The sequence below is a fragment of the Colobus angolensis genome, unplaced genomic scaffold (assembly GCF_000951035.1).
Source record: "Colobus angolensis palliatus isolate OR3802 unplaced genomic scaffold, Cang.pa_1.0 Scaffold114, whole genome shotgun sequence".
NCBI classification, from domain to species: Eukaryota; Metazoa; Chordata; class Mammalia; order Primates; family Cercopithecidae; genus Colobus; species Colobus angolensis.
In genome coordinates, this window is record NW_012112475.1 from 3,379,299 (window position 1) to 3,390,574 (window position 11,276).

Consider the following 11,276-nt stretch of genomic DNA (forward strand, 5'->3'; position numbering starts at 1 on the left):
TCCTGACCTCGTGATCCGCCCGTCTTGGCCTCCCAAAGTGCTGGGATTACAGGCTTGAGCCACCGCGCCCAGCCGAACATACTTATATCTTAAGCCTTCTACCTTAAAAAATTCCACACAAGAGCACATAAGCACATCTTTCGTTAGCTGCCAGAACAGTTATGTCATTATATGTCATAGAGATTCCAGAAAATTCCACTATACACTTGTGAAAGAGAGAGCTTAAAAAAGTAAAAAATATCGGGAGGCCGAGGTGGGCGGATCACAAGGTCAGGAGATCAAGAACATCCTGGCTAACACAATGAAACCCCGTCTCTACTAAAAATGCAAAAAAAAAAAAAAAATTAGGCGGGCGTGGTGGCGGGCGCCTGTAGTCCCAGCTACTGGGGAGGCTGAGGCAGGAGAATGGCGTGAACCCGGGAGGTGGAGCTTACAGTGAGCCGAGATCGCGCCACTGCATTCCAGTCTGGGCCAGACTTTGAGATGGAGCGAGACTCCATCTCAAAAAAAAAAAAAAAAAAGTAAAAAATGTCTTATTATTATTATGATGAAAACAGTTTTGACATCCCAAACCACCCGAAAGGCACTCCTGACAGCTGCTGGGTTTCACTAACAGGCAAACGCAGGGATCAGCCAGAGGTGTTTATTGATAGAGTGTGGGAATCCACTGGGTAACTTCATCTGCATTTTCACGGCTTCAGGCTTCAAGGCACTTAAAATGGCCACCACCTTTCTTTTGGCTGGTACTTGGGCTTCACACAGCACATTTTACTATTCAGGCAGTAAACATAGACTCTTTCCTTCTTGGAGCATCTGTGACGGCATTTGCCATAAAGATTCCAGCATCTTTGGGTGCCACCTGACACAAAGCAGAAAAAAGAAGGGAGACAGTGTCAGTCCTAAGAAGTAGGCTCTGGATTTGAAAGGTCTGTAAATGGATGGAAACAGATGTGATAGAAGGTCCGTTGTTTCCCTTGCCTTCGACCCTTTTCACCTATCACTGTTTCTCCTTTACTCTCTGTTTTTTGCTCCCCACCTTTGACTGAGAGAGTGACCTTGGTGTACATCAGCTGAATAAAGCCTGTATGTGAGTGGTGTTTTTTTTTTTTTGAATTCTTTTTTTTTTTTTTTTTTTGACGAGTCTTGCTCTGTCACCCAGGCTGGAATACAGTGGAATGATTTTGGCTCATTGCAACCTCCTCGTCCCAGGTTCAAGGGACTCTCCCACCTTGGTTTCCCTGAGGAGCTAGGACCACAGACATGTGCCGCCATGCTTGGCTCACCCTCTAGTCTTTAAGTGCCTTTCTGTGCATGTGCAAGAGGAAACTACCAAAGGCCTGGGGGAAAAATAGCAAACACCAAAAAGAAGTAAGCAAAACAATACCCAATGATTGCACAGGTCTGGGAATAGCTTGTGTTTCCACCTGCCTGAGTGGAAAGACCTTGTAAAATTTGCAGCATTTGGTACTCGGAAGGCTATTGCCTTAGTAGAGGGGGCTAAATTAACCCTAGACTAAAGAATACCCTGTACCCATCCTAACGAAGCTTAAGAGTCAGTCTCGGCCGGGCGCGGTGGCTCAAGCCTGTAATCCCAGCACTTTGGGAGGCCGAGACGGGCGGATCACGAGGTCAGGAGATCGAGACCATCCTGGCTAACACAGTGAAACCCCGTCTCTACTAAAAAATACAAAAAACTAGCCGGGCGAGGTGGCGGGCGCCTGTAGTCCCAGCTGCTTGGGAGGCTGAGGCAGGAGAATGGCGTAAACCCGGGAGGCGGAGCTTGCAGTGAGCTGAGATCTGGCCACTGCACTCCAGCCCGGGAGACAGAGCAAGACTCCGTCTCAAAAAAAAAAAAAAAAAAAAAAAAGAGTCAGTCTCGAAAATATTCATCTGATTCCCACTAACTTAACTGCATGCCAGAAAAATATCTAACACTCTTTAAAGGAGTATAACAAAATACAGAAACCGAAAGTGTAAAAATATTTTTCAGGCATATCAAAAAAAAAAAAAAAAAGCAAGAAAATATGAGCCATACTCAGGAGAAAAATAAATCAACCAACACAGAAATGACAATGATGATGAAACTAGCAGACAAGGATGATAAAACAGCTATGATAAATATGCTCCAAGTAGTAAAACAGGTAGAGGAAGCGATGAGCATGATGAGAAGAAATAAAGATGTAAAAAATGTTCATGGCCGGGCTCAGTGGATTAAGCCTATAATCCTAGCACTTTGGGAGGCTGAGGCGGGTGGATCACCTGAGGTCAGGAGTTTGAGACCAGCCTGACCAATATGGAGAAACCCTGTCTCTACTAAAAATACAAAAATTAGCTGGGCATGGTGGCACATGCCTGTAATCCCAGCTACTCAGGAGGCTGAGGCTGGAGAATATCTTGAACTCGGGAGGCAGAGGTTGCAGTGAGCCGAGATCGTGCCATTGCACTTCAGCCTGGGCAACAAGAGCGAAACTCTGTCTCAACAAACAAACAAAAAACATATATATGTATATATTCACAAGGAATACTTGAGATGAAACATTAAATATTAAATGAAAAACATACTTAGTAAGATTAATAGCAGGTTAGACTGAAGAAGAAAAGATAAACGAACTTGAAGACATAGCAACAGAAATCATCCAAAATGAAACATGGAGAGAAAAAAGATGGGGGGATAAAAGAGCAGAGTGTCAGTGACACATAGGACAATAACAAGTAGTCTAACATGCATATAATTGGGATACCAAAAGGAGAGGAGAGGGGAGAGGCATAAAAAGTATTTGAAGAAATAATGGCTGAAAAATTTCAAGTTTGATGAAAACTCTAAGCCCATTAGAACCATGACCCTTGGTGAACTGTGAGCTGAATAAAACCAAAAGAGAAGCATGCAAATAATCAAATTGCAAAATCTTATGAAAGAAAGAAATCTTAAGCCAGAAGAAAAGACACATTTTGTACACAGGGGGAAATATAAAAATGCTAGAAGAGGCTGGGTGTGGTGGCTCACACTTGAAATCCTAGCACTTTGGGAGGCTGAGGTGGGAGGATCGCTTGAGCCCAAGAGTTTGAGACCAGCCTAGGTGTGACCCTGTCTCTCCAGAAAAATAGAAAAATTAGCCAGGTGTGTTGGTGTGCACTTGTAGTCCAGGCTACTAGGGAGGCTGAGGTGGGAGGATCACTTGAGTCTGGGAGGTCGAGGCTGAAGTGAGCTGTGGTCACGCCACTGCACTTTAGCCTAGGTGACACAGTGACACCGTTTCAAGAAAAAAACAACAACCCAGAAGAATTATTGTCAGAAACTGCACACTAGAAGATAGTAGAGAGAGATCTTTAAAGTAATAAAAGGAAAAAGTTAGCCCGGAATTCTTTACAGAGTAAAAATACTCTGAAAGTGGAGAAATAAAGACTTTTTCAGGTATTTGAAAATGGAGAAAATTGATCACTGAAAGCTTTCACTACAAGAAATGTTAAAGGAAGTTATTCAGGCAGAAGAATAATGGTACCAGAGGGAAATCTGGATGTCTACATAAAGGAGTAAAGAGAATCAGAACTCACAACTATGTGGGTAAATGTAAACAACTTTTGTTCTCAATTAAACATTTATTTATTTATTTATTTATTTTTATTATTATTTTTTGAGATGGAGTCTTGCACTGTCCCCTGGGCTGGAGTGCAATGGTGCAATCTCAGCTCACTGCAACCTCCGCCTCCCAGGTACAAGCGATTCTCCTGTCTCAGCCTCCTGAGTAGCTGGGATTACAGGCATGCACCACCACACCTGGCTAATTTTGTATTTTTAGTAGAGATGGAGTTTCTCCATGTTGGTCAGGCTGATTTCGAACTCCTGATCTCAGGTGATCCTCCCGCCTCGGCCTCCCAAAGTGCTGGGATTACAGGCGTGAGCCACCACCCCAGGCCTATTTTTGTTTTTTTTTTTGAGATGGAGTCTCACTCTGTCGCCCAGGCTGGAGCACAGTGGCGTGATCTTGGCTCACCGCAGACTCTGCCTTCCGAGACATTTCTTTAAAAGATAACTATTTAAAGTAAAATAACAGCATTGTACTGCGGAGTTCATAGCATACATAGAAGTGAAATGTATGACAATAGCACAAAGGCTGGGGGAGGTGAAATGGAAGTACAATATACTGTTTTAAGGTTCTTACACAATGTGCGAATTGGCATGTTTTTATTTGAGGTGAGACTGGGGTGAAGATGTCTGCTATAAAACTTAGAACTAATTCAAGACCTGGCGCAGGAACTGCACAAGACCAGCCTAGACTGTCTCGTCACTCCGGATAGCCAGTGTGAACCTGTGAAACTGCGTTTGTTAATTAACAAAAGAACAAAGTGCTGAGAAACCCTCTTTTCTCTAATCACAACTCTCGGAAACTTTGTATTTGAAATCATATCAGCAAGAAGGAAATGTTATATTCTTCCCCCAGGAACTGAGCCTTTCAGTACAGAAAAGCAGTCTTGATTTCAGAGCCAGGTGCTGGTGTCAGATAAGGGGTTTTGGAAGACAAAATTCCACAACTCTCCTCATTTTGTACTTTCCATGGAAACGGGATCCTGAATCCATTTCTCAGCCTAGGCCTGATGTTAATTCCTTTATACTTTGCCCTGTGGCCCTCCCTTGCCTTGAAGTCTATCAGACCCTGCTTCATTTACATTATACTTGAATCTGCCCTTTCCCTTCATCCTACAGTGACCATATTTGTTTCTTCATTTGGTAACTCCTCCTGCGCCCCCAACCACCCACCGACCCTTTGGTGTGCGGTTTCCTTTGCTGTGGTAAGTTAATAGATCTAACTGTCAGACTGCTGGTGTGTCCTTGTGGTCTTTGTAAGATGGACTTGATCACAAGGAAGCTGTCAAAGATTACCAGGGATATGTAAAATAAGGCTCGAGGGTCATATTAAAGAGGATCCCCCAGCCACGGATGGGACAAATGCAGTTTCTGTAAGAATAAAGATCGTAATGAATGCAAATTCATTAAATATATTTAAATCCATGTATTTTTAATGATATAAAAATTATTTTGTCGGCCAGGTGTGGTGGCTCATGCCTGTAATCCCAGCACTTTGGGAGGCTGAGGTGGGTGGATCACCTGAGGTCAGGAGTTCAAGACCAGCCTGACCAATATGCTGAAACTCCCATCTTTACTAAAATTACAAAAATTAGCTAGGCGTGCGCCTGTAATCCCAGCTACTTGGGAGGCTGAGGCAGGAGAATCACTTGAACCTGGGAGGTGGAGGTTGCAGTGAGTCAAGATCACGCCACTGCACTCCAGACTGGGTGACAGAGTTAGACTCCATCTAAACAAAATGAAACAAAAAATTATTTGGTCACAATTGGGGGAGATAGGACAATAGATTGTTTCTTGCAGATTCATAAATAAAGAAAAATCATCAAGCACGTGTTCTGTCTTTCCTACATGAACTGTACTGCTAAGAAATCAAATAGTAGACAATGAGGAGTATCTTTTTCATATGACTGTTCCAGTTAAATAGAGAATATCACTTAATAGAATATTATCATTTTGTAATGGCCAAAAAAATTAATGGATCTAGGCTTTGAGCATCATTGATTCCTACTGTCCTAAAAGACAGACAACCAGATATTTTGTGCCTCCTAATGAAAGAACATATAAAAACATAAAAAACTGGAAGTTTTGCCAAAATGGGAGAACTTGAGCCTGATCAAACCTCTGGATACAAATGCCAATTTGCAGAAAATACAGAGGTCAGAGGAACGCGTTGAATTTTACCTTGAGTATGCAATCAGCAAAATTTATATTGTGGAAAGTTATAGATCAAATGACTTATGTATTTTTCCACAGATAATTTGTAAAGATAAGAAAGGGATGAATATGGAACCAGTAAATTAAAAAATTCAAGGAGTCTAAAGAGATATCAGATTTTAACAGTATAAATAGGGTGTCTAGGGATGCACCCCTAGCAATGAGACTGTAAAGGAATGCAGAGAACTGATTGCTATAAAAGTCAGGAGAGTGCTTAATTTGGAGGATGAAGACAATTGTGATAGATGGAATAGGTGGAGACATTTTTGGGCTGACTGTCAATACTCTGTTCATTGACCTGCACGGTGGTTACAAGGATGTGCACTTATAACCTCCATTAAGCTGCACACTTGTATTATGTGGTGTGCAGTACCTGTGATTCTGTGTTTTAGTTTACAAAAAGATAAGGAAAAAGCGACCATTTAACAACAAAATCTCAATTTTTAATTTAAGAGTGTCAAGAGGAATTATTGGTGAGTGAGGGGAATGACATTCATACACTTTTTTTTAGCATCTGTGGAGGCTACTGAGCAATAACTTACACATTTTAAAGCTATACACAGTCTTTACCTAGCAATTCCTTTTCAGATGTCTACACCAGGGAAATACTCACATGTATAGACTGAGAGGCCTATACATTGGAGATAAAACTATACATGAGTGAGACACCTACCCTCAGAAAACTTCCAGTCAAACCAGGGGAGAAAGTACCATTAAAAAATAGATACCCAGATATTTGATTAACTAGAGTCTGGTGAAAATTATACAGAAAGAACTCAGGGTGCTATGAGGATGTATAATGGAAGGGCAGGTGTCCCACCTAAATCTCATCTCTGCTGGGTTTCTGGGCTTTATATATGTCTCCTGAATTCCCACAATTATGAGTATGACAATATTTTGAAAATATTAGGCCGGGCGCGGTGGCTCAAGCCTGTAATCCCAGCACTTTGGGAGGCCGAGACGGGTGGATCATGAGGTCAGGAGATCGAGACCATCCTGAGCTACACGGTGAAACCCCGTCTCTACTAAAAAAAAAAATACAAAAAACTAGCCGGGCGAGATGGCGGGCGCCTGTAGTCCCAGCTACTCGGGAGGCTGAGGCAGGAGAATGGCGTAAACCCGGGAGGCGGAGCTTGCAGTGAGCCGAGATCGCGCCACTGCACTCCAGCCTGGGCGACAGAGCTAGACTCCGTCTCCAAAAAAAAAAAAAAAAAAAATATATTAAAGTGATGCATATTTCAATCCCCTTTAATCATAAGATCCATTGATTGTCATAAAGCAGAATTGGGCAGAGTTTCTGGGTTTTGGGGGAATGGTGAACAACAGAACAACAAACTCATTGCTCAGCTTCAATGAGATAAGGGTTATGCATAGAAAGACAATTTTAAGGACCAACATTTATCAAGGAAGTTCAGGGATCTCCAAATTTCAAAGAGCTCCTTTATACATTATTAGGTGAACCTGGCGGGTTCAGACAATACCACTTCACCATAAGCTACAGGAGGCTAAAGCTGAGGGTCAGGCTAAAGTAGCTCCCATTTAACCTCTGTCACCACTACTACACCCAACGGGAAGTAGAGGGGAAATACTCTGCCCATAATTTCCAGGGAAGCTGAAAGTTTAAATCCAGCTCCTGCAGCAGCAGCATTGGGCCTAAGAGCCCTGCTAGAACCCATGCCTCATTCTGCCAGCCTGATGGTGGACGCACCAACAAACTAGGGACAAAGGCCTTTCGTGTGTCTCCTGCTAGCTGTCTACTGGTTGACCTGAACACTCAGGAAGTAGAGATAATTAATGTGAGAAAGGTAGGGGCAAGAGAGTCTCTTGCTATGAATGCCCAGATTGGTCGGAAAAAATTGCCAATGCAGAGGACACTTGCTCTTTGCCTCTTGGAGCATAGCTCAGGGAAACTGGTAGCTCTTTAGAGAAATTCTTGTCTTTAGCATGGATACAGCACTGCATGGTGCTACCTAAAGGGGGATTAGAAATGGCTGAGGGAAGCGACTGAACATCGCTCTCAGCTCTCTGTTGAATAAAATAGACCCAGAAGATCCCCAAGTTCCCTTATCTCTGATTGAGATAGGAAAACCAGTAAGGGACCTGCCAAGAGTACACCCCTAGTGCAGAAGGCAGTAAGGGAGGGTGTGAACAGCCTTAACTTGGGGACCAGATGGAAGATCTGGCTGAGATGAAGGGTCGAGTCAGTGGGGACCCCAAAAGGGCTAAGAGATTTCATCAGTCGTGAAATCCAGTAGTAAGTGCTAGCAGGACACTCACTGACCACATCCAATGAGGGACGTGATCCCAGAAGTCAGTAAGGGTCCAGCACAGGACCCGACACCACCTCCTTATGTTCCTGTCCCAGGGCCCTTGCATTTGCTGTTTTCCCCAACTTGAATTTCCTTCCCTACATATCCACATGGCTCACCCCAGTTGTTCCCTCAGCTCACAGTAAGACATTCCATGAGCACCCCCTTAAAAATGGCAATGACCGGGCATGGTGGCTCAAGCCTGTAATCCCAGCACTTTGGGAGGCTGAGGCAAGCAGATTGCTTGAGGTCAGGGGTTCAAGACCAGCCTGGGCAACATGGCCAAATCCTATCTCTACTAAAAATACAAAAATTTGCCAGGCGTGGTTGCACGCGCCTGTAATCCCAGTTACTCGGGAGGCTGAGGCATGAAAATTGCTGGAATCCTGGAGGTGGAGGTTGTAGTGAGAGCTAAGATCGTGCCACTATACTCCAGCCTGGGTGACACAGCGAGACTCTGTCTCTAAAAAAACCAAAAAACCAAAAAAACCACAAATCACCTTCCCCTTCCCCTGGTGTTCACTATTTCCTTTCCTGCCTATTCTGCTCACTGTACTCATCATCTGACATACCATATGTTTCATTTATTTTTCAAATTCTTTGGGTCCTCTAGTAGAAGGTAAGCTCCAAGAGGACAGAGATTTTGCTTATCTTGTTTTGTTTTATTCACTGCTCTACCTCTAGCACCCATCACAGTGCTTGGAACAAGAAATCCATTCAACTATATTTACTGAATGAAGCAATTAATTATTTGATGATGTATCAAGTTAGTTCTCCCTATAACCACATACTATCCCAGGAAAGAGAAGGGGTGATGAAAGAAGGATACATGCTGAAAGACTCAATACTTATTCAAAAGAGATTGAATTAGCTTAGAAATCATTTTAAAGCAGAAAAGATAAATATTGAACTGCTGAGTTCAGGCCCAGCCTTTAGGTGCCTTGTCACCCTGGGTTGTAAGTGCTATTTAACTGTCTCCTGTAGTTTGCTCCCCTGGTGCCACGTCATTTATCTCTGTAGTCCTGCTCCTCCCACCACAAACACCCATAGTCAGGATGGAAGTTCCTGTGAAAGTTTGGTGAGTTATGGAAAATAAAGAAGACATATTTCTTTTGCAGACCAAAATTTCAGTGTGTTCAGTGTTGTTCCCTCAACCTGACATTATTACACACTTGATGTTATTGCAGTTTGAGAAATGAGGAAATTGATACTCTGAGCAGCTGAGCTTCTTTTTTTTTTTTTTTTTTTTTGAGACGGAGTCTCGCTGTGTCGCCCAGGCTGTGAAAGTTTGGTGAGTTATGGAAAATAAAGACAAGCTCCGCCTCCCGGGTTCACGCCTTTCTCCCGCCTCAGCCTCCCGAGTAGCTGGGACTACAGGCGCCCGCCACCACGCCCGGCTAGTTTTTTGTATTTTTAGTAGAGATGGGGTTTCACCATGTTAGCCAGGATGGTCTCGATCTCCTGACCTCGTGATCCACCCACCTCAGCCTCCCAAAGTGCTGGGATTACAGGCTTGAGCCACCGCGCCCGGCCGCAGCTGAGCTTCTTGTTGGGGGTCACAGAGTCAGAAAATGATGGGGCAGGTTTTAACCCGGGGTCTGGGCTTTCCTCTCTACTCCAGGTGAGTGGTGTTTTAGGGCCTCAGGAAGACACAAGGACTGAGATCAGCTTGTTTAGGAAATTCACACGTGTCTGACTCTAGAAAGGTTAGCCGACAGCCTCAGGGTGGGTGGAAAGTTCTGCCAGATGAGCAGGAAGGGGTAGGTGGCTCATGCTGGAATTGGTGGGTGGTAGGTCTGACCAGGGTCCTTCTCTGTTTAAACCTTCCCATGGGTCCCTCACCTGGCATTCGAGGCCCACGGAGACCTGGAGCTTGAATGCTTCCTCAGCTTTACCCCTGCCTATCTCCTAACCCACCCCTCCATGTTATGCAGGTCCCTGAAGCTCCCATGCTCTCTCCCGCATCCAGACCTTTGCGTAGGCTGACCTCTGCCTGGGACACCCTTCTGCTTTCTCCTCTTCTTCCTTTTCTATTTTTGACTCACTTTTTAGGACTCAGGATATCCCTCCAGGAGGACTCTCCTTTCCCTCAGCCTGGGCTGGACCATGTGTGCCCAGCCCCCTGGTTTCCCACTGTCACAGCCACGTCACCCTGGGTTGTAAATGCTATTTAACTGTCTCCCCCAGTTAGCTCCCCTGGCGCCATGTCATTTTTCTCCACGGTCCTAGCTTCCAGTGCAGTCTGGCACAGAGACAGCTACAGTACAAATGAGTTTTCTCTCCCATTAAGGTGGCTGTGATCTTCACAAAGCTTCATTCGTTCTGGGGAATATTTTGCAAAAGGCCCAGACCTGCCTCTCCTCTTTCCTGCTTCTCTTGCTCACCCCTCCCACTCCTCCTCACACACTAGGCCACCCCCACATGCTCCCTGGAGCTGGGCAGGAAGAGGAGGGATGGAGCGGCTGAGAGAGCAGTTCTGGATGTCGTAGTTGGCATCTATCAGCCGGCACCTGCTGCTGGTGAGGCGCCTCCTGCCTCCTATACGTGGTGCCAGATGGCAACCTGCAGCCCATCCTTCTAACCCTTGGGATTCCCTGACCAGGCCTTAGTCTCCAAGCCCTGCCCCTTCCTCGAGGAGGTCCAGGTTACCTGGAGTCAGCTGGGATAAGAGCAGCAGCACAGTCAAAGTCAGCAAAAGGAGCTTCATGGCTAAGGCAGCCCAAAGTGAAGCTGCAAGTCCGACGCCACAGCAGAGCTAATGGGAGAGGGGGAGTGCCTGGCCTGTGGCTCACGCTCCCTCAGCTGCCCACGGGTACAGCCCTCACACTCTGACTGGACACGCCTCCCCTTGTCATTTAGGTCAGCAGGGAGAGATCAGCCAACAAGGTCCAGCGCCTTAATACCTCCGGTCCTTCTACCCAGCTCCAAACTGCCTGAACCCAGTGACCAGCAGGAGGCGCCACAAACACCGGCTCCAGAAGGTCGGGGAAGACGGCAGTTTTGACGAATAAATACAAAGCAACAGGTAGATGAGCTTAAATGGGGTTCCAGGTGGAGGAATGTCTGTACAAAGGCTCATGTTGGTGTTGAAAATGAGAAATAAGACATAACCGGAGCAAAAACTGAGAGGAAAACGGCAGAAAGAGATGAAACTCCGAGTACCAGCCTAT

The 11,276-nt window shown here is 45.0% G+C and overlaps 1 protein-coding gene across 1 annotated transcript; it reads right to left on the minus strand.

The window, feature by feature from the left end:
* Positions 1–629: 629 nt before the first annotated feature.
* Positions 630–10,993, minus strand: DEFB123 (defensin, beta 123). The gene is made up of 2 exons (XM_011960199.1): positions 10,756–10,993; positions 630–859 (listed from the first exon to the last, which is right to left on the minus strand). The coding sequence occupies exons 1-2, from the start codon at positions 10,811–10,813 to the stop codon at positions 714–716; spliced, it is 204 nt and encodes a 67-aa protein (XP_011815589.1). The 5' UTR covers positions 10,814–10,993; the 3' UTR covers positions 630–713.
* Positions 10,994–11,276: the final 283 nt, after the last annotated feature.

Coding starts and splice junctions, on each gene's coding strand:
- DEFB123 (XM_011960199.1), bottom strand. CDS start 10,813: ATGAAGCTCCTTTTGCTGACTTTGACTGTGCTGCTGCTCTTATCCCAG. Junction 860..10,755: donor CTTATCCCAGCTGACTCCAG/GTAACCTGGACC, acceptor GCTTTGTGTCAG/GTGGCACCCAAAGATGCTGG.